Source organism: Alexandromys fortis, unplaced genomic scaffold, assembly GCF_014885135.2.
Source record: "Alexandromys fortis isolate MF-2015 unplaced genomic scaffold, M_Fortis_MF-2015_v1.1 scaffold_10, whole genome shotgun sequence".
Lineage (NCBI taxonomy): Eukaryota > Metazoa > Chordata > Mammalia > Rodentia > Cricetidae > Alexandromys > Alexandromys fortis.
The window spans coordinates 4,232,389-4,256,467 of record NW_026067895.1 but is presented as its reverse complement, the minus strand read 5'-3'; the positions used below and the strand labels follow the sequence as shown (position 1 = coordinate 4,256,467).

Sequence of the window (24,079 nt, the reverse complement as noted above, 5' to 3'; positions counted from 1 at the left end):
GAATTATGTTTTTAGATTTTGAAATTACATTATTTCCTCCCTTTTCTGTCCTCCTTCCCCTACTCTTTCAAACTCATGGCTGTTTTATGTCTGTGTGAATTCCTAAATATGTAGGTGCAATCTGCTCAGTCTGTTATTTGTGTGTGTGTGTGTGTGTGTATATATATANTAAATAAATATAAATGGTATTGTCTAACCAGTCGCCGTGTTCTGCCCACTCTCAACATCCCTTGGTTGCCTGTAATTTTTTGAGGATTTGTTTTTTAACTAGGGTTGAGGTCTTGTGAGCCTCCCCTTCCAGGTTAGCATTTCTATTGGTGGTCTTGTTTCAGCTCATGTTTCAGGCAGTTATGTTTGTGAGACTTCATGGATCTAGCTTCTTACATCAGTCACCTAAATGTTTGGCGTGTATCAGATAGCTGGTATTTGTGGAAATAGTGACTACTGTATTCCACTGTTTGCCATGTACTACTGTTTATCCACTCAGGCACAGAAGTATAGCTATAAGCCCTCATAATCTTGTATCTACTCAGAGTTCACTCTTTGAGTAACCATTTGAGCATCTGCTAAGGACCAAGTTAAATAACCTCCTTCAACTCTCGTTGAAGCCTGGATTGAGGGAGACAGACAGGCTATCTAATAAATGTGCCTTTATTTTCAAAAGGCAGATAAAAGGAACTCTTTGTGTTAATTTTAAAGGCCTCGGAGAGTGAAGGGAAAGTCATATACAGAGTGGGAGTGATCCTTGGCAGAAGTCACAGCAAGTGTGAAATGTCCATAAGTCCAAACATAACCTAAGCATGCCTACCTGAGCAAAGAAGCCACTGCAGCCTCTCTCCACGGTGCTATAGTTCCGGACAGCTTCTGATTTTAAATCTGCCACTAGGGCCAGCCTATTTTCCATCCCATAATATCTACTTTTCACCTTTACAAATTCAAGTTGGGTCATTTTTATTCTTCCCATGAATCTAATAATATCTGAACATATATAACTGCAGTTTTACCTGCTCTCTGCTAATTTTATAATCCATGTTAGTTTGGAGATCGTATCATTCCACTGATCTTTCTCTATTTCCTGCTTTCTGAGCCACACAGTAATTAAAGATTTACTTTTAATTCTGTGTATACATGGGTATGTGTGTGAATATGTGCACCTGTGTGCCCGTAAGTGCTCTCATATCCCCTGGATCTAGAGTTACATGGAGTCTAATATAGGCGCTTGGAATTACATAGGTCCTCTCTAAGAGACCTATGTGCTCTGAGCCTTTTCTCCAACCCTGTTTAACGATTTTTGATTGGTCACTCATTGTGAACTTTATTTGCTGGGTATTAGATATTTTTGTATTCCTATGGATATTCTTGCTCTGAAAGGCTGTTACGTAGTCACAGTTTGACCGAATGTGAAGCAGGTTGGCATGTGTGTGGACAGACGGTCCTGGAGGATCGAACTACAGCCAGAGGTGAGCTTGCCAGTGTTAGAACAGCAGATTTAAACAAGCCAAAGGAGCAAGTCAAGTAAGCATCAGTCCTCTGTGGCCTCTGCAACAATTCCTGCCACCAGGTTCCTGCCCTGTGTGGGTTCCTCTTCTGACTTCCCTCGGTGATCTAGTGTGCTGTGGAACTCTGTAAGATGAAATAAACCCTTTCCTCCCCAAGTTGCTTTTAGTCAATGTTTTTGCACAGCAAAATCTTGACAGTAACAGTCAAGGTTTCAATTACATGCTGAAATAGTACTAGTAAGAGACTTTGATGGCTGTTCTTGATTGTCAACCTGACTATATCTGGAATGAACTACAACCCAGAAATGGGGGCACACCTGTGATTCAGATTTTGAGGCAGGATGACACACACCTTTAATTCAGATTCTGAGGTGGGAAGGCACATCTTTAATCTGGGCCACACCTTCTGCTGGAAGCCTAAGACATGGAAGAAGTATGGTTTGTTTATTTTCCCTTTGCTTATTTGCCCTCACCTTAAGAGCATATCCATTCCTTCACTGGCACTGGTGCCTACTCGGGATTCCAGCACATACAGAAGACCAGCTGAGACACCCAGCCTCGTGTGTGTGTGTGTGTGTGTGTATTCATTCTGTAAATTTTGTGACTCTAGAGAACCTTGAATAATACAAAGGTGGATCTTCCTCTACAGGCTTGCCTCTGGGACTGCTTTAGCCTTGGCCCTTCCATCTCAGGCATCAACTGCTTCACTGCATTTTGCTCCTTACCCTCAAGTTCTGCTTCATTACTACAGAAAAAAACAGCCAAGTGAGCTCAGAGAGAAACTGAGACAAAACAGCAAACCTGCTATCCTCTTTACTTTAAAGGCATGTCATATAGTTCAGAAGAGAGAAGAGACTAGGAGTGGGAAAAATACCCATTCACAAAAAAGTGTGAAGCCCTCTCCAGCGGGCTTCTGTTGAGGCACCATGCAGGCCTCTGAGACTGCCCCAAACCCCAGTCAATAGAGAAGAATTCAGGAAAATGAACCCAGAAAATAAAAATGCTCATCCTGGTCCTTGTTTTGGTGATTAGCCTCTGTCAAGACTAATCTTCTTCCTTGGGAAATTCCAAGTCCGTTATAGTGAGCGTGAATGAAACAAAGTGAAAATAAATACTGTCCACCTGGGCAAACTCAAAGGTCAAATGCACATTATTACTAACTAACTTTCTAAAAGCATAAAAATTTAGATAACCAAGAGGTGAAAAGAATATAATCAATTAAATAATACTCGCATTATGGCCATCATTACAGAGAGGGAAACAACCAACAAAAGCTGTTATAGCAATTGGCAGACTTTAATATTTAAGAAAAATTAAGTTCATATACACATTAAAAATATAGGAAATTTCATGCAGACATGAAGTTTCCAATTCAACTTTCTGGCAACATTTAGAATGTGAATTACATATAAATACCATATATTTTACAGTTCTCAAACTTGATTATTTCATACTGTGATTTCTGCAGCTTCCCTGTATATTTTATATGCCCTATCTTGCCCACTGATCTGAACCTAAATTTGCACCACATCAGAAAGTCAAAATTTAAAAACAGCAAGCACATGATCACCTTATGATGAAAAACTTGGGTACGAGCAAATTTAGGAAAAAGAATTTAAAACTTCAAGGCTTATATGGTTAAGTAGCTAGACCTAAATATAAAAATACAAAACTAAAGTCCTCCAGTGACTCTTCTATTATTGATTTATACCTTATTTTCAAGTTTAGAATATATTAACTTCAAAAGCCAGAAAAGGGTGATACAAACTTATAAGGAATATTTTTAAAAATATTCATGATATAAGGAAAAAACTGAAAATAAAAGGGTTAAGGGTTAACTGACCTCAGAGTTAAGTAAAATATATAATTTAGAAATGTAAGTGGTATTATTAGAGTAAAACATGGCAGGGAAAAAAACTTTAGGTAAGAAAACCAACCCACTAGTGTCAGTCTCTTCTTACATTTGTAAGACAGACAACAGCCAGGCCACAAGAAATACTACAAAATTCATAAAAAGCATTCCTAAGTAACAACTCAACAAAAACAAACATGCATTCCTTGCTGTTCAGTGAATGTCTTTTAAAATACCTTTCTTTAAATTTTTTTTTCTTAAAAAAATAATTCTGGGAGACTTTTCACCCTTGCCAATAGTAAGTAGTGAGAATTTCCACCAAGTGAACATTATGAAGTGCTGAGCACTGGAAGAACAAGAAATACTTTTCAAAGGTAAGTGGAGTATGATTCACAAAGTGTAAGTAAAATGCACTCCATGGAGCCATGGACTTCATAAGGGGAGGACAGACGACAATTCCTACACTGTAGAACTCCCCAGCTAGAAGGGCAGTAGATCCTATAGACTCCCAAACCTAAGCAGCACAAAGGCCTGAAGATTCGTATGAAAGCATGGCAACATGGGAGTTATGCCACAGCACATACTAACTCCATCTAATCCGAACGCCACAGAGGCCACAAGCATCTGTGAAAGACTCAGCAAGAACTTTTCTTTCCCTGTGGAAGGGAAAGCATCAGTCATCTTTACTTTCCTACCTAATGGGAACAGAAGAACAAATGTCAAAATTAACAGCAACAAGGAAATTCCCACCCAAACAGGCCTCCCTAGAGGTAGAAAATTAAAGCAGCACACACACTGTTTAAACTCCAACTCTACCAGGACACAAAACTATTGTTAATCTGAATTCCATGAATGGCTGCTGCTTAGGGTATTGAAGACACAGACCATGGGCATTAACTTATCCCTGAATTTCATACTCAAAACTTCTCACATTAATTCTATCATGACCGTTTTTACTAAAATATATTTTAACTAAAAAAAAAAAGTGCTTGCTTTCATAAGCCACATACTTAAAAGACATCACTGTAAACATTACACTGACAAACTTTGTAACTCATCGCTGATTTGAAGTTATGTTTCAGATGGGCAAATTTTATTCTTATTTTTTCAGTTAACACTGCTTAAAAAAATTGTGCCTCCAAATGTTCATATCTCATACACTTCAATGGGATTTTCCAGGAGTTAATAGAAGATTCAGTTTAGCATGGACAAAGACTGAATTTCTCTGTTGATGTATTTCATTGAATTTTCACCTATGAAACAACTGAATTAGTATTTCATATAAGACATATTTGATGCTTCTCTAAATTCAGCTGGACTAAGAAGAAAAAAAATGAATGATGAAGAATAGTTTCAATATTCTTCATAAGTTACTTAGGTCAATGAGAACAAAAGTTCCAATTCCAGATGCCGAGTATGGCAGAGGATCCTTAGCCTCTTCTAAAAGTAACACAGGCAATGGAAAGCCCCAAAGGAGCTTAATGTGGACTTCAGCACTATCAGTCATTAATAGGGCAGACTTGCAACAGCTTCATCAAGCCTGGAGTTTAGGTTTATTTTTTTAAAGAAGGACAATTCTGGGTTTCAAAGAAAAGTACTTGAAGATATCTCCTCCATTATATATCTGCACAGGAGATATTTTCTCCATTTTTTTTCTGTGCAGTATAAATCTGCATGGTATAGTATATTTCTGAAAAAAGCAATAGATATTATTAAGAAAATAGACACTATTTCTAAATTTTGATAGGAATAAGAAGGCACCACTGATTTGAGGTTGTGTCCTGTTGTCACTGATAGCTGACTGTGAGCTGTTTATTTCAGCATTTGTTCATATTAAACCTTTTTCTGGGTAGTACCACTTAGGACCATTACTGTGGCTTCCGGACCACAAACAAAACACATTCATAGTAGTATTTCATCATAGAGAGATCATTCACAGTATATGTTGACAATACAGATTCCTCTTCCACCTGTAAAAAAGCAAAAATCATAAGATCATGATTGCAACACAATTAACAAAAACAAGAAGTTAAAAGCTGTAGGCACTATCATAACTATATTTAAACAATACCCCCGTCCCCCTCCCTCCACCGCCTGGCGGTGGTGGCACACGCCTTTAATCCCAGCACTCGGGAGGCAGAGGCAGCCAGATCTTTGTGAGTTCGAGGACAGCCTGGTCTACAAGAGCTAGTTCCAGGACAGCCACCAAAGCTACAGAAAAACCCTGTGTCGAAAAACCAAAACCAAACCAAACAAACCAATTACCCCTCCCCCAATAAGACTGGTAGCATTCATAATCCCACATACAAAGTAACAGGTTATGTAAGTTCATCACCACACTGCTAATAGGTAGTTAAGAATGGCATCAAATTCAGGAAGTCAACTACAAAGTGCATAAATGCATTGCTTCTCTTTATTCTTTTTTTTATATTTATTTATTTATTAAAGATTTCTGTCTCTTCCCCTTTATTCTTAAGAATAAATCTATTATTTTGTAAATGAGTGCAATAGCCAAAGTACCATAAAGTTTTATTTAATATGGGGTGGCTGAGAGAAGGCCAGGCAGTATAAAATAAGATAGAAAGAACTGTTTTTTTGATATCTGCCTTCTCCAGAGCCTGTCAGTGAAAGCCTGGCCATTATCAGCTACCATTCAATATTGAAGGTCTATTTCATCAGGAACTAAGTTTTTCCTTTATATACATATTGTCCCAAATCTTTACAATTCAGAGAGCTATGTAATAATACCTTTCTACCTGGGTGAGAAAAAGTAAAATTAGTAACTGCTGTAACACCTATATTCCTGTTTAAAGGCTTTTCAAGTTCAACACTGGCAGTGTCTTTCCATGCTTACCTCCAGCTGGAATCCATACTGCAGAACAACATTTTTGATATCCTCATAGCTCAATTCTATAGAAAGTTCATTTGCCAGATTTTCAAAATGGTACAGTAGAGGACCTATGGTGTGAGAAACTATGAATGAGTTACATGAACATAAGCACGCACTAACAGCTTTGTACAGTGAATTCCAGACAAAATAGTTGAGTAGGAAATGAGGTCAAAGTGAAAAGATCCACTGCATTTGCTGAGGACAGTTATCCAAACTTCTGAACATGAACGCATCAGTTTCAGCCAAAAAAAAACATCTTATCACAATTGTATTCTCAGATTACTCAGTCTTGTCTTTACCTTTGAGTTAATCATAAATCCTACATACAAGTTAGCTCTATTTACACTCCTCAGACAACATACTAAGAAGGAAGGAAAGGAAAAAAGAAAAGAACGGAAAGGAAAAGAATAGGAAGAAAAAAGCAAGGGAGAAAAAGTAACAAGTGAGACAGTTTCTGCTCCTAAGCGGCTTCGCCATCCTGTCATCCTGTGGGTAAACATTTTCATCCTTAGAGGTAGGCTTTTTCAAAATAGCTCAGGAGGCCTTGAACACCAGATCCTTTTACCTCAGCCTCTAAATGCTAGGAATCTAGTCATGCTGCACCCTCTTCTGTTTTTACCCTACCTAAACCACTAGAAGAGATGACCATGAATATAATTTATATGTTAGCACACTCTTCAAAATAACAGTGGCTCTTCCTTAAAAGCCTACTCTTACTGAGACAATTTCTGGCCATCTGATCAGTCCTAAACTATATCAAAGCCCTTTTACAGAAGGCAGAGCCTCAGAGCAATCTTTATAGTCTTCAAAGCTTATTTTACATCTGCTCCTGTTCTACTTTTTTATGTGCATGAATGTTTTGCCTGCAAGTATGTGTATATACCACATGGAGGTCAGAAGATGCAACAGGACTTCCTGGTTACCAGAGTTACAAAAGGTTGTGAGAAACCACCATGTGGGTGCTGGTACTAAACCTGGGCCCTCTGCAAGAGCAGAAAGTTCTCTAAACCACTGAAACATCTCAATAACCCCCTTGCTCTATTGTTTTAAGAGAATCTGAAAATACAGTTTTATAGGTATACACTCACCCAGCAAGTCACATGTTGCTACTGATGTGGACTGAGCCCAGTCCACAGTGGGCACCACCATCCTTAGACAGGTGGGCCAGGGTGTGTAAGAAAAGTAGACTACACCAGAGAAAGCAACACAGGAAGAATTCCTGTGTTTTTGCTTCACGCTCCAGCCTTGATTCCCTGCACGGTTGACTATAATCTGTAAGCTAGAATAAGTCCTTCATAGTAAAATTTTAAAACTCTTTTACTGCAGTCTTATAGCTCACACTACCTTCAGGTAAGTATCAGCACTCTCTAGTTTGCAGACTAAATATCAAGCAATATATACAGATGAATGTGAAGTATATGCATATGTGTGCACACAAAGGTCAGAGGATGACACTGGCTATCCTTCTCTATCATTCCCCCACCCTATTTCTTTGAGACACGCTTTCTCACTGAACCCAAGACCATGTATGGTGGTGGCCAGCAAGCCTCAGTGATCCTCTTATCTCTATCTTCAACAGTGCTGAGGTTTAGGAATGCTCATGGCAACATCTGGCTCTTCATTTTATAAGATTTATTTTTATTCTATTTATGTGGATGTGTCTGTGTTGAGTATATGCCACATTCATACAGATACCTGCAGAGGCCTGAAGAAGGCATCAGATTCACCCCGTGCTTGAGTTACATACAGGCTGTTGTGAGCCATGAAACACGGGTCTGGGAACAGTACTCTGATCCACTGCAAGAGTAGCACGTGCTAGTAACCTCTAAGCTAGGACTCCAGGCTACATACCTGCCTTTGTATGTGGATGCTAGGAATCAAAACAGGTCCTCATGCTTGCATAGCAAGCACTCCCATCCACATAACCATCTCACCAGCCCAAAGAAGTCTTTACGTTTCTTTTAAGTCTACCAAAATGACTAACTAGTAAATGTTGATTGTATAACTTTAAGTGTTTATAACATTACCAATCAAAGACGGTGACTGTGGTGTGAATACTTTCTGTAGTCTTTTGTTATAAACTGTGCTGTGACAGACATCTCCACATATTTCAGACCTTCCCTTACACAAAGACCTTTCTTGAGTCAACAACTATTTTTACTGACGTGGTTCAAACTGCCAAGAGTTACAGAAGGAAGGTCTCTTAGCTGAAGTGCTTGAGTACAGGTGTTTGATATTTTAGAATATTTACATATACAAAAGGAGGCAGAGGATGGGACTGAGTCTAACCACAAAACTAGTTTCATACATACTTAATTGCGTAGCCTGATAGTTTGTTTGGACAGTCCTGGACTACCAAGGGCTTTGCTTATAGGAAGGTTCTAACCAGTAAGTTATAACTCTAAACTCTAAAACTAATTTTGCACAGTAGTTTTAGTGCACAAACATACTGCCTATCATCTGTCAGAGGAAATCATGTATGAACTCTGTCACTTGGCATATCAACATTTTAGAGCAATTTAGACTTTCAAGTTCAGAGAGATCTGTATAGATTTTCACTCACAATTACAGGAGGAGTACTGTCTCAAAACCTTATTGGGATGAGAAGCCATGGTACTGCTACTCTGGAAAACAGGTCAGTAGTTTCTTGCAAAATCTGCTGCCCACTCATTATATATGAAATTTCTTTACTAGGTGTTAACCCAAGAGAAATGAAATCTTACAGCCACACTTAAGATTTTGTGCCAAGTGTCAATAGCAACTTTATTCCTATCCAGCAGTCTGGCAATAAATCAAATGTCCATCCACTGAGAACTGATAACAAAATGTCACCCATCCATCCAGTGATGTATCACTCAAAAGTAAAAGAGAACAACACATGGGTTACATAGCAACCTAAATGAGACTCAAAAGCATCATGCCAGACAATGGAAGCCGGATACATAAAACACTACACTGTCTGGTTCTGTTTATACGATATTCTGAAAAGGGGGAGACTGGACTTATAGAAACCCAAACAGCAGTTCCAGCTAATTTTTCAATTATCATCTCTCTTCATATTGAGAAAGAACAAAGATATATTTTCCTTGATCATAAAATATATACAGTAAGTTCATAATAGAAAGTTAAGGCAACATGAAACAGCACCAAAAGAAAACAAAACCATCTCTAATCCATTCACTCTCAATGAAAAATATACTGAATCTCCTTGCAGGCTTTCCTTGATGCACAGTATGAAGTATTACATATATGGTTTAGCATCATTAGGACAGTGGAGAACCACTGTAGTAAGGCATTTTCTTAATTAATGATTGATGGGGGAGGGGGCACCCATGGTGGGTGGTGTCATCCCTGAGCTGGTGGTCCTGGATTCTATAAGAAAGTAGACTGAGCAACTTAGGAGGCAGAAGCCAGTAAGCAGCACCCTCCATGACCTCTGCATCAGCCTCCAGGTTCCTGCCCTGCTTGAGTTGCTGTCCTGACTTCCTCCAATGATGAAAAGCACTATGGAAATGTAAAGCTAAATAAACCTTTTTTTTTTTTTTTTGTCTATTTGCTTTTGGTCATAGCGTTTCATCATAGCAGTAGTAATCCTAACTGGGACAGCAGCTATGTGCAATCAACACAACACTGCAACACAAGACAGCCTTCTCCGGACATCAACCACGCTGACACCTCATCCTTGGAATCCCATCTCCAGAACTATGACAAAATAAATGCCTGCTGTTTATCCAATCTGTTAGGCATTGTTTTAGCAGCCCAACTTAATCAAAAGATCAAACACATTCTTGCAATGTTTGTTTGCTGAGATAGTTTGAACAGATTAGAGAATAGAAAGATATCAGGGAGGCACCAGAATCATCTTGAGACATCTAGACTTTTTTTAGTCCATGAAAGACAAAACTGGCTTGGAACACAAGAGCATTATTTGAATCAAAAATACTGACAGAGAATTAAAACCAATAGGGGAAACTATGCAACCAGGTGGCAAGAACGAAGTAAAGAGCCAGCACATGGTACGTAAAGTAAAAAACACTAACAATTTCCATAAAACACCAATATGTAGGGAAAACTAGATTCTATTATTTCTAAAGATTTTGCTTTTAATTATATGTATATGTGTGCGTATGTGAGCATGAGTACTGGTGTCTGTGGAAGCTGGGGCATCTGGAGCTCACTGGGGTTACAGGTGAGCCACCTGATGTGAGTGCTGGGCAATGAATTCTGGTCCTCTGCAAGAAAAGTATGCATGCAGAGCCATTTTTCCAGCCCTGATTATTATTTGTAATATCTTTTAATTTATACATGCAAAGTATTCTATTTATGAAGTATTAAGATAAGGTAGGTGTTTTTTTAATTATAATTCCTCAGATTGTTTTGAAACCTTGTGTCTAGATGACTAGAAAGTCTACCTGTCCTCTTGTAAGTACCTGTTCCATGACTTCTACTGTCCACGACACAAAACACAACTGTAGCATAACTAGTTTTAGAGAACAGCCCCCCCCACACACACACTTAGAAGGGCCAACTTTGTTATATATATCAGGCACTTGTTATATAACTTTAAAAAGTATCAATAAAACAAGTGTTCATATACAAAGTTACTTGTATCAGTCAAATCAAGTACCTCAGAAGGACAACAAACTGTATCATAGCTCAGTATACATACATACACACATACATTCACACATATACACATATGCAAATACATACACATACCTACACACATGTACATATACACACATACAGAGAGACAGCAGACACAGCCACATCTTCCTCCTTCTCATTCTTTCATGTCTCCTTTCCTTTCCCTTCAATTATGTATATATAGGATCATGTTAACACTGAGCACAAACTGGCAGTGTCAGAGTATGAGCCTGCCTCTTGCCACAAGTAGGCCCGGGACCTTTCTGCTAGTTATCAAAGCAGGTCTCATTTTCTTCCACTGTTAGTATATAGCGCCTTTTCATTAGGGCTGCTCTGAGAGGCTGAGGATGGAGCTCAGTGGAAAGAGAACCTGTCTTAGATGTACAACGTCCTACTTTAATCCTCCAGGACTACAAAACAGGATAGGGCTGCTATGAATTGACAGTATTTATAACAGCGCCTAAATCACAACACACAGGTTCTCAGCAGTATCCTTAAGTCATTCCTTGGGCCAACTTTCCCAAAGCATTTTCTTTTAAACTTCTAAGGTTTAAGATACGGAAAAAAAAATTAATAAAAAAAGATATGAGTCCTTTTTTTTGGGGGGGGGGTCGAGAACAGGGTTTCTCTGTAGCTTTGGGGTCTGTCCTAGAACTAACTCTTGTAGACCAGACTGGCCCTGAACTCACAGAGATCCACCTGTCTCTGCCTCCCCAGTGCTGGGATTAAAGGCTCGTGCCATCACCGCCCAGAGAGCTATTTGATTCTTATGATGACTGCATTTTACAGCTGTTCTCATCTAATCTTACAAAATTCTGAAGAGAAAGTGGGAAGATTTACTACTTCTAGTCTTGGTCCTGATGAAAAAATTTCTAGTAAAAATAAAATCAATATACAGTACAACTGTCAGAACCTCAGCAATAAACTAGGTCTTTATGTATGCCCTTTTCTTTGGTAGAATTATCATGAAAGTCTCATATTCTAAGCGTGGTTAACTCTGAACATAGGGCACACATCACACTTAAGGAAGACATGCAAACTTAAATGAACTATACTCCCTCTACCTTTTAGAGGAGAAAATAGGCAATTACCTTTTAATTCTTGATAAAGGAACGAGGCATACTCATAATTATATTTTAGTACCAAGCAACAGGCTCAAAGTACAAGATATTTTTGCATGTATAAAATCGTATTTCTATTGCTTCTTAAACTCATGATAGTTAGAAAAACTATTTTATCTACTGGGAGGAGAATTCCACGATGGAGGTAAAGTCCTTCCTTTAAAGATTAAAAACAATAAAAACATTCTGTTTTTGTGTGATCCTTCTCTCATACAATACATCCCAACCATTTTCCCTCCCTCCACTCCCCCTAGGTCCCCCACACCTCCTGTGTCCCCCAGATCCACTCTCCCTCCATTTCCTCTCCAGAAAAGAGAAGGTCCCCAAGACATGACAGCCAGACAGGACTAAATAAGATATAGTAAGACAAGGTGAAAGCCCTCATATGGAGGCTGCACAAAACACCCAATAGGAGAAAAGAGTCTCACAACAACATCAAGCTGTAACATATATGCGGAGGCCCTGGTGCAGACCCATGCTTGCTGCTTCAGTCTCTGAAAACACTCTCCTCTTAATGGAATGAAACGCCACCACCTGCATGGAGCAGGGGAAGATGACAAGGGACCGAGATGAAGCAGCAGACTGAACTTAGTATGTGCTGATGATCTAAGAGGATCATCCCAATGCTTGGATTGCCCCTGCTTTCAGGAGGTTATCAGCCACTTGGACGTGGTCCTAACAGATAATACAACATAATTACAATGTTCACAAGCATCTGGTACTGTGCCACTACCAAATGGGGAAAAACTCTAATCCTCAGACTGATGTGTAAAATATTAATGAACATTAAAGCACTTACCGAGGTTTATCCAAATTCCACCTGGTTTGAGTATTCTCCATATTGTATCAATATAATCAATTACATTGTGAGCTGTGTCTATGAAGAAACAGGTGGCAATACAGTCCCAGGTATCTAATCAACAGAAATCAGACCATTGCATCTGTTATTTTTTTTTTCTTTCCCCCCATACCTGCCAACTAACTCTTGCAGAGTACTAATATTTCATTTAGCTGAAGGGATACAGACACTATACTCTTCTGATCAACACTATAATCAACATGATTATAGCGTAGTAGATACAGTAGTCAATTTGGAAACCACTTGTTATTAACACATCAACACATACTACCAAGTGACACCGTGAAAGAGTTGGTCAGCATCTACACTCAACTGTAGCCTTTAGTTTTACTATGTTTATTCCGTGATGCTCGTAACTAAACCTCTGTCCTGCTGTTATGTTTTCCCCTTGTGGCTAAGGCCTCTGTCCTGCTAACTGTTATGTTTTCGATGTCTAAGAATGTACTTGGCATTTAACAGGTGGCAAATAGATCCATGTTGAAAGGATACTCTTGCTATTGCTCAGAATTCTGTTTTCTTTCTTCCTGCTACTGCCAGTTCATACTCTTTCCCTTTCCATTCCTGCCTCCCTCCAATGTCTTTAATAACCTGTCAGACTGAAATCTAACTTCCAACCTGATACCTTCTACAACTGAAGCTAACCTACTTTTTAAGACATATCACCCATAAAATTTCTTTCCTTGCCAATCTAATCCTGCTGCAGTCCCCGATGACCTTATTCTTTCAACTACTCATCTCTGTCCATCAAGTCACAGCCTCATTAGAAAGCTCCATTCCCACTATTTATTTCCATCTTACTGCAATTACTATACATTTGGACTCTTTTATTATCAGAGTCAACATCTCTTTTTATTTTTAAGATTTATTATATATAGTGCTCTGCCTGCATGTGTGCCTACAGGCCAGAAGAGGACACCAGATCTCATTACTAATGGTGAGCCACCATATGGTTGCTGGAAATTGAACTCAGGACCTTTGGAACAGCAGGCAGTGCTCCTACCCCTGAGCCATCACTCCAGCCCCAAGTCAACATCTTTTGAATGTACATATATTTCTTTACATTTCCTGTCACTGCCTTTTACATGACCTTGAAAATGTCACTGACATTGCATACCTTATATTCTGGCATCAAAACAAATGGTTATAACACTGGGTCACTGTTTAGAATAACAGATAAGAACTTTAAGCACTGCTTTGAACTTACTGCATTCTGAGTAAATCTCCTGAAAGTCTCCTGCTGTCATTGAAAAGTTAGATCCTGGAGGAAGACTGTGGGGGTCAACATCAGGGAAAAAAATGGGTCGAATTTGATCAGCTGATCTCCGATTATTGCTAAACTGATGGATCCAGGGATAAAGTTTATATTTGTTAATTTCAGAACATCTGTAAAATATGAACATAAGGTTCAATGTTAACTACACATTTTACCAAAAAAAGAATCTACTTTAAGCATTAAAATATCAACTGAAGTTTTTTGCATGAAACTAATTAGACTTGAAAAGTGCCAATCCACACTACACTGGTATTGAAGGTGTGTATACATGAAATGACCAACCATGGATTAAAAGAAACTCAGAGATTCACATGTGCTATTCATTCGAATTAATAAAAAAAAATTGTTAAAATTTCGTTGGTTTTTGAGACAGGGTCTTATGTACCCAGCCTGGCCTTGAACTCACTGTGTAACTAAGGATGGCATTGAATTCTTGATCCTCCTGTTTCCACCCCACAAAAGCTGAGATTAGAGGCCTGTGCCACCACACCCAGCAAAAATGTATTCTTGAACCTAAACCTTGAGTAAAAGCAAGGAAACTCGTCTTGTTACCTATTTTTACCATTTTGTATGTAACCTTTTCCCCCACCTCACCAGCAACAACACAGCAATGTACTGAGGAGCCGAATATGTCACTATAGTGTGCTACTGAGCCAGGGGACTAGCTCTCTGTCTCTAACATGCTGCACCTGTGACTTTCAATAATCACTCTTGTCTGCTACCTTCTGGTAGAGGACCCAGCAGTTTTCAGACCTCATTCCAGATGCAGTAAGCATGTATGGCCACTTACGGAAGTCAGTTAGGGAAAACAGTTACAATTGCTGCCATAAACTCTTCACCAAGAAACAAAAGGTAAAAAGACCTTTTAAAAAATGAGAAAAAAAAACCCTTTTCTATATCATAATTACAACTAAAGAGTCTACAGAGAAACTGTTTTAATTTCATGAACTGCCAAATCACTTTCTAAATAGCTGTTGCTTGCCCCGTGTCAACACTGCTAGCTAATTAACCCTGGCTCCAGTGGCAATTGGTATAAACATTATTAATTTACTGTAAGTATGATCTATAGCAGTCAAGTACTACATACTTTTCTTCTAATTCAAAATTGTTTAAAAATTGGTAAAGCAATTTAACTTTGAGAAGTTACTATTTCCAGCAAAAAGTAAATTAAATACCTGTTGAGTACAAAGTTGGAAGAAAAGAGCATAAAAAAACTCCATTCATTTCCTTGACAAGCATAACCTAGCATAGCTATTTCCCAGGCCAATCTTCCTAGTCCAGCACCAGGTACCAGAATATTTACTTTAGAAGGATCCCTGCAATGAAACAAGGCAATTATATCCTGCCCCTCAAAGAGGAAAAAAAAAATTAGAAAGAAAAAAAGACAAAATCCATATTAACAACTAAAAATTTACTGAATTATTCAATAAGAACAAGCTTACTCAGAGTCTTGACTTCTTAAATTGAAGTATTTCTAAATGTCAATAAAAGTAAGATATAGAAGGAATCATTGCATTATCAAGTGAGAATTTTATCTGACCCCCCAAATACTTCTCAGAAAAAAAAAATTGAATCACATTGTATCTAATGATTTATAGCCATTCTTATTTTGGGGAAGATAAATCATCCCAAAGTGATCCCTGAATTACATATGGGACATCTGAACTTCATCATGAGGTGGAGAACACTTTAAAGTTCATACAACACAATGATTTACAGAAACAAATAAATTAACTATATTTAGATGTTAATGTATAAAGTCTCAGATTTGATGGATCTCAGGTACAAAAATGAAAGGGCAGAAGTTCTGGGCACAGTAGCTCATACCTGTAATTCCAGAGTTGGGAGGTTCAAAGGATGGCCACTGAGTTTGAGACTAGCCTGGCCCTCACTGTTCTCTCCAGAGTAGCTTGAGAGACAAAATAGGACTCTGTTTCCACTGCCCTTACTTCTTCCCCCAGAAGCGAGAAGTAGAGGGATGGGATATTCTCTTGGAGAAAATGGGTAACTAACTGCCTTCTTCTCAAAAGGATTTCATTAAGTAGCCCCAGACTGGCCTCAAACTCATGACCTCCCTGCCACAGCTCCCCTGATAAGGACTTCTGGGCAAGCACTCATGACGAATATCCCACAACAGACCAGAGACCTATTTATCCCATCACACTGCCGTTACATGCTCCTTTTCTCGAAGGTCTGCTAGTCTACCTGCACACGGCAATAAGCTTTAGAAAAAAAAAGGTAGGGAGCAGGGAACTTTTCTCAGGAACCCTAGCAACTCAAATTCTAGCGTTATCAAGATGGCTCGGTGGGTAAAAGCAGCTGTGACCAAGACTGACAATCCAAGTTCAATCCCTAGGAACAACACAGTAGAAGGAGAGGACCAACTCTTTTGCGTTAATCCCCTGATGTCCACATGTGCACTGGTGTACACAAGCGTACATGCAGTCACACACACAACTTTTCTTTTAATGAGAGGAAAAATGACATTTGTATAGGAAGCTAAAGGAAAATGTGTGTAACCAGTTGGCATTGTCTATAAAAAAGGAATTTAACTATTACACTTCCAAAATTTGGTTCTCTTTCAATTCTATTTCAAACCATTCAAATCTTACTACCTGTTCCCTGAGGTGTGCACTCTCAAAGATCAACAGGGCTTTTTTTTTAATTAGCATTGTGTTCTATAGGGCAATCTTTGCACATTCCATTTTAAAACAACAGAAAAACAGAAACTGGGGGCCACGGAAATGGCTCAGTCAGTAAAATGCTGGCCATGCAAGCCTGCAGACTTGAACTGCATCTCTAAAAACCTCATAGTCCTGGCACGAGGGAGGTAGAGACAAGAGGATCTCCAGGGCTTTCTAGCTCAATCAGTGAGCTCAGGTTCAATGAGAGATCCTATCTAAAAAAAAAAAATAAGATGAAGAACAACTGAGAAAGACATCAAAGTTACCTCTGGCCTCCATCCACATGCATGTGTACACACACACACGCACGTACACATACACAAACAACTTACGGGAACTTGAAAATTCAGTCTACAAATGTAGTCCCAAAGGAATTAGCTCGCGGTAATTTCATTTTCTGTATCAATTTATGGAACACATGTTTGAATAATACATCTGTCAGGAATGGGCACACACCTTCAGTTCCAGGACTCAGAAGACAGAGGCAGGCAGATCATTGTGAATTTGAGGCCATCCTTGGCTACGTAATGAATTCCAAGCCAGCCAGGTCTACACAATGAAAACTGTGTCTTTAAAGAAACAAACAAAATTCAACAACAACAATTTAGTAACTTATGAAATATTAGCTTTATAACCAGAACCATGAACTTTGTGCCAAAAGGAATCATTTTAAGTGTGTATATTGCTATTAAAAGGCACTAAGACACAAAATACAGAATATGGGGCTGGAGAGATGGCTCAGAGGTTAAGAGCATTGCCTGCTCTTCCAAAGTTCCTGAGTTCAATTCCCAGCAACCACATGGTGGCTCACAACCATCTGTAATGGGGTCTGGTGCCCTCTTCTGGCCTGCAGGCATACACACAGACAGAATATTGTATACATAATAAATAAGTATTAAAAAAAAAAAAACAAAATACAGAATATATCAAGACCCTGCCTCACAAATTAGCAAACACTATTGAAGATCTTCAAACTATTCATATTATGACAAACAAGGTATTTTCAAAGGGTCTTAGAACAAATTTAGTAGAATTAAAATATGATTGATCAAGAGCCAAACAAGGAATGGGGGAAATGGCAAGGTTTTCCTAAATGTGTAATATTAGCTAGATGTTTCCCCCAAAGCTATACATGCTGATATGAATCTTTAAGAAGTCTCGAGCATTCCTTGTTCTTATGGAGAAAAGAAACAAACTTAAAACAGATATGGTGGTTTTAAAACTTGAAAAACCAGGAACAGACAGATATCTAAAATGTGGGTTGCCTGCTTGAGATTCTCAGCAAAAAAGTAGCAAGTTGACCAAGTTAGTAAGGTGCATTTACAACAAATGCAACTCCTGACACATGAGGGGAACCTCAGCAGTTCATTCAAGACAGGCGTGAAGAAGAGGAGGACCTACTAGGACAAAACTAAACACACAAGCAGACTGGTTATTTACCAACAATAAATACTCTTGACAGAGCTTTATTTAACTGTATTATTTCTCCTTTACAAATTAGCAAACTCTAACACACTGTACTTTGTTTTTTGGTATCAGCAGAGTGATACTTGGCTGACCCCTGGTGGTAGAAATATTCTGGAAATTTAGTTTATTGACTTCACCCGTTTCCACTACTTCAAAGCATTTAAAATTACTTATGGACCTTGTATTTAGAACCTGCATATTTACATAAATTCTTAATGGTGGCCTATATAAACAAAGTATTAAAACACTATACCAGGACAAGGACAGCCAGGGCTACACAGAGAAACCCTGTCTGGGAAAAACAAAAATAAATAAATTACAGGCAACTACATTACTTCTAATAGTTGGTATTATTATTATTAGAATAGTTTGCACATATAGAAGTATATCCGCAAATCAGATTCAACAAAATTGAACTCTAAGAAAGATTTTTAATAAACATGATAAGCACCACCAAATTGTCCTCCATAAAATTTTTACTAATTTTTTTTCTTTCACAAGAAAAATGTTTCTTCACAGCTTCACTGCTCCCTAATTTTCAAATTTTTAATAAACTATATGAAAAATGACTTCTTAACATAGATTTTTTTTTAGATTTGAATTTTCTTGTGAGATTGTCATATTCCTTTTATACCAATTTATGTCATTTTCTTTTCTTAATCTTAGACAGTTTTATCACTGGGGTATTATTCTAGAATTATGAACATTTGAAATTTGATTTGAGTGAAGTCTAAAAGACATACCTGTTTTCAGTCAAGAAGGCTTTGAGAATAGAGAAAATGTTCTTCACTCTATCTATATAATTGCACTCTATATTTCCTCCATTTTCTCTTTTAAAATAGATTCCCTTAAGCTAATAAATCCCTTCATAAAAATAATTTAAATCTCTATTTTAATATAAATATAAAATGGTTCTTTAAAACAGTATTTTCCTAAAAAGTATAAGAAAATAAAATTTTCGCCAAGTCCATCTGCCGTCTTCTGGAGTACAGTAAATACTGACACACTCATTAAAAAGATCACCCTAAACTGTCTTAAAATAGGCACATCAACTAAGATCTTAAAACAACAATGACAAAAAAAAAATAGTTCTTATGATAAAAACTCTGAGCCTTTAAGACAGGCCCAAATGTCTTTCCTTCACATTTATGTACTTTATAGCTCGAACCAGCAGACACTTGGGAAAATGGAACATTTGTTTTGTGGTGTTTATTTTTTGCTTGTTTGGGTGAAAATTTCAATACATACTATTCTACCAAATGCTTAGTGTTACACTATCCTTGTGCTCATGTTTTTGATTGAGACATGGTCTCAATACTTAGCTTGGCTATACCACAGTGGCCTTTACCTTGTGTTGTGTCTCCAGCCTCTCTCTACTGAATACTAGGATTAATGATGTTCAAGCCACCACATTCAGATAAGCCCAGATTTATTTATTTATTTTTTTTTTGAGACAGGATTTCTCTGTGTAGCCTTGGCTGTCCTAGAACTCACTCTGTAGACCAGGCTGGCCTTGAACTCACTGAGATCGCCTCTGCCTCTCCAGTGCTGGGATTAAACGCCCAGCTAAACTTAGATTTTAAACGAAAATAAAAAGAGATGGTACTGCCTGATAACTTCAATGTTAACTTGTTTCCAATATCAGCATAGAAAACCACTTTTAGGTAAAACCAAAGCAGAGAGACGAGTGATCTGGCATTTGGTAAAATGTAGAAGGTATTTCATTAACACACAGATCCTTGCATAATTTGATCTGTGCCTTCAAATTTTGTACTTAAAAAACTCAAGCACATTATTCCCAAACATGGACAAACAGGAAAAATAAAAATGTTTACATAAAACATTGTAATGATCAGGTTCAGAAAGTTCTATGCATATCCGTTAGACATGCTATCTTTCATGGACATCTCAGAACGGCCATCACTGAAATCTCAGTAAGGAAAGGCAGCTGAAACTGCGTCAAATCCAGCTCAAGTATAAATAAGGACATCAAGTTCTTATGCCTGCTGTGGCACCATCTGAGACCCAGATGACAACACTTTATCCAGAACGAACCCAGACTCTGAATGGCTGTAATTAATGTGCCTCATCTGGGTCCTTTTCCTTCTCTGAAACAGGGTTTTGCTGTGCGATTAAGGCTGGCCTCAGATTCACCACCATCCCACCTCAGCTGTGTAGGAGCACAGGGACACGACACTACACCTACACTGGCCACAGGGTTTACATTTTATGGGAAACCTATGACTTTAATATGACCCCACTGTTTAACTTTCTCTAGCTACAATACAATAAGGCAACTAATCTAAGTAAAACAAGACAAAATAATATAAAAGGAAATACACAACTTTTCCATCGGGTCTAAAACTGGAGGGAATAAACACCCTCCCCTGACCTACATATAACATTTGAAGTTTTATAAGTGTGTGTAGGCATATCCTTACCACAACCGTAACATTGTTTCCAGGGAAGAAAGTGGATGGCTGGAGAGCAGTATCAGAGGTTCATATCCTTCTTAACCTCAGCTTTGAAATCTTTTACCTACTGAAAAATGCCTTTTTCTTTTACTTTTTATGTAATTTACTAGAACCACCTAGAGTTCATTCATCCATTTACCTGCTTACACTGGCAACACTGTAACAGCAGAAAGATAACTGTTAAGACAGTAGTGAGTGTGCAAGCTTACCCCACCTTTAATAATGACACAGGTTTTTAGATAAGCTAGTATTGAAAGGCTGATTAAACAGAATAGCATATATTATTTAAGAATCTGAGTATGAATAAAATTATAAATATGTTGTAATTTATGCTGACATAAACATCTGATCTTTGAGCCTTTGAAATTCATTCTACTTTGAAATTTCTACTTGAAATTCATTCAAGCTTTGGTACACTCAAATTTTAAAGAACATTACTTTACAATCTACTTTCAGAGACAAAGACACTTTGAATTTTCAGGGATACATAGACTTCAAAGAAGCCATTATCTAGTATTTTAGTGAGCAAAGTACTCATGACATTCAAAGGGAATAAAAACTAGAAACTTTAAAACAAATAATATCGCCATAGAAGCAATGATGTTCATAAAGGTTCATGAACTTTAAAGCAATTACAAAAACTATAAAAAGTTAATAAGAGATTAGGTCACTGTTCTACTAGCTGTGGGATCCTTCATGAACTGCCACTGATAAAAATCTCAGGCTAGAGTATAACTCATTGGTAGGGTCCATGTGCAGCACATAAGCAGATAACCTGTAGTAGCACTGATGACTGACTACAGCAGTCTTGAAGAACTGAAGTAAAGTCTTCAAGATGACTCTTACTGAAGATTGCTCCCTATCTTTCAGAGAATAAAAAACAAGCTGTAAACGTCTCAAGGTCATACGGGTAGAAAGTAAATGCTTACCCCTAGGAAAACATAACTGTTGGCCACTATCCCTTAAAATAAATCAGTGTAGAAACCCAAAACAAAATATTAGCAAATCTAGCCCAATAATATGCTTAGAAAAATCATTTACCATAACCAAATGTGATTTATCCCAAAAAGGCAAAGGTGGTTTAAAACAAGAAAATGAGAATTTAATAAAATGGGGGGTTGGTGGAAGACCTGCAAGGTTGTCTCAACAGAATCAAAAGGTATTTAATATCCAACATGCTTTCTAATAAAGATGGAAATTATTCAACAAGAAAAAGAGAATTATGAAAACTCTACAGTTAGTATTATACATAGTGTTGAAACGAGAAAATTCCCCCAAGAACAAAAACAAGGAATAAAAGGTATTCAAGTTAGAAAGGAAGAAATAAAGACTTTTTGCAAGATATCTTACATATGGAAATCCTCCCCACCCAAAAAAAAAGTCTACAAGAAAGCTAGATCCTATTCAGAAAGTACAGTCCAAAATGTCAAAAGATCACAAGCATTTACGCCACGACTTCTATGTTTATTCTCCTGAAAATAAACTACAGGACATAATGGAGAAGTGAATGAGTAAGACCCGTATCTGACATATATGCATGAAAATGTATAAAGAAACCCATTATGTTGTATGGTAACTTAGAAAAATAAAAGGAAGAAAATACTTTGGGAGGAAAAAAAAACCCAGAAAGCCCAAATTTTGATGATTTTAAAGAATAGCACTGAAAATACACACACAGACAGAGTATCTAAACATGGGAGACAGTCAAGCATTTTATCTTAAAATTGACTCAGCAACAAAATATCCTGCTCCTAGCCTTTGTAGATGACATCTCAATAAGCTGATGGTTTCCTGTGTGCACAGTAGCTGATTTACTATTGACGTAGTAATTGTTTTTATGTAAGAAACCAGTAACTACTTACTGTTACAAAATTTTTCTTTTACTCTGTCTCAGGAAGATGCTGAAGTTAATGTGTATGAAGTAGATGAAATACAACCCAAAACTTTATAAACCAGTTGATTCTCTAGAAAGAGGCAATAATCCTGTATTTATTTCTTGATGCAAGGTCTATAGAAAATTTTCTTTTTTTAAAGATTTATTTATTTATTATATATACAGTATTCTGTCTGCATGTATGCCTGCACACCAGAAGAGGGAACCAGAGCTCATTATGGATGGCTATGAGCCACCATGTGGTTGCTGGGAATTGAACTCAGGACCTCTGGAAGAGCAGCCAGTGCTCTTAACCTCTGAACCATCTCTCCAGCCTATAGAAAAAAATTTTAAGAGACTGTCTGAAGCAATAAATACTTGCAAGTATTTCAGAAATTTAAGACAAACTATTTTACCCTTCCCTCTATACTAGTGTCCTGACAGAAAAGCAAAATGTCATTTATTTTTGATTAATTTTTTATGCTAATCTTCACTTTTTTTAAACATAAATGTCCCACTAAAACAAAATTGTTCATGCAAAAACTCAAGAAAATAAAGTTTTCAAAAGAAACTCACGAACAACACAGATGTTGGGGTTATTGGGTAGTGACTAAAAAAACAAAAACAAAAACAAATGAAAAGAAAAAAATCACTGTAAACTACACTGCGCTGAGATGTAGCAGCACAGGCCCAGAGTCCTAGCACTCTGGAGGTGGATCTGGACAGGAGGATAAATTCAAGGCCAGCATGAGTTCATGAGCTACAGTGAGACCCTGCCTCAGGAAAGCATAAAGTTAAAGCATCTAATTGAAGAGACAGACTATGTGTACCACAGAGGAATTCAGCACTAAGTATCAATATGTGTGTTTGTATCTGTGCAGCAGAATGCCCAAAAGCAAATGACATCTGAGTAATAACAAAGAGACCCCATATCTGTTTTGGGGTTCTGGATAGCATCTCAAATTACAAGAAACCAAATCCTTGGAGAAATAGCCACACCTCACAGGAAACTACAACATGGGTCTGACATTTTATATATTTTCACACATAAAAAAATAAAGGAATTTGAACAACAAAATTAAAACAATGGTAATAGATTATAGTTCACTGACTACAAATAATGAGTCACTAAAATAAATATATAAGGAGAGAGAAGAGCCTTCCTTTAGTAGAAGGCAGCCTGCAAACTCTGAAGGCTAGGAGATGGCCTCACATAAGAACCACCAGTGGACTGGATTCTAGAGCAGACAGGACATGTGCTAAGGAGACTATTGGGGCAAGTCTGAAATCTGAGTATATACCATCAGGTTCCATAACCGTGTTCAAGGGTCAATTTCCCGAGTCTGGTAACTGAAAGGGAACAGACTTAAGAATAAAGTGCGTCTGGGTGGAGGCACACACTTTCAATGCCAGACTCAGGAGGCAGAGGCAGACGGATCT

At 37.8% G+C, this 24,079-nt stretch overlaps 1 protein-coding gene across 1 annotated transcript in view; it reads right to left on the bottom strand.

Moving 5' to 3' along the window:
- Positions 1-2,774: 2,774 nt before the first annotated feature.
- The window catches only part of Carnmt1 (carnosine N-methyltransferase 1), a 31,175-nt gene continuing 9,870 nt past the window's right edge, over positions 2,775-24,079 (bottom strand). The window contains exons 4-8 of the mRNA XM_050159084.1: positions 15,317-15,457; positions 14,073-14,251; positions 12,809-12,922; positions 6,206-6,309; positions 2,775-5,321 (exon numbers count right to left, since the gene is read on the bottom strand). Coding sequence (XP_050015041.1) covers positions 5,220-5,321; positions 6,206-6,309; positions 12,809-12,922; positions 14,073-14,251; positions 15,317-15,457 — 640 coding nt within the window. The 3' untranslated portion in view covers positions 2,775-5,219. The remainder of the gene's footprint in view (positions 5,322-6,205; positions 6,310-12,808; positions 12,923-14,072; positions 14,252-15,316; positions 15,458-24,079) is intronic.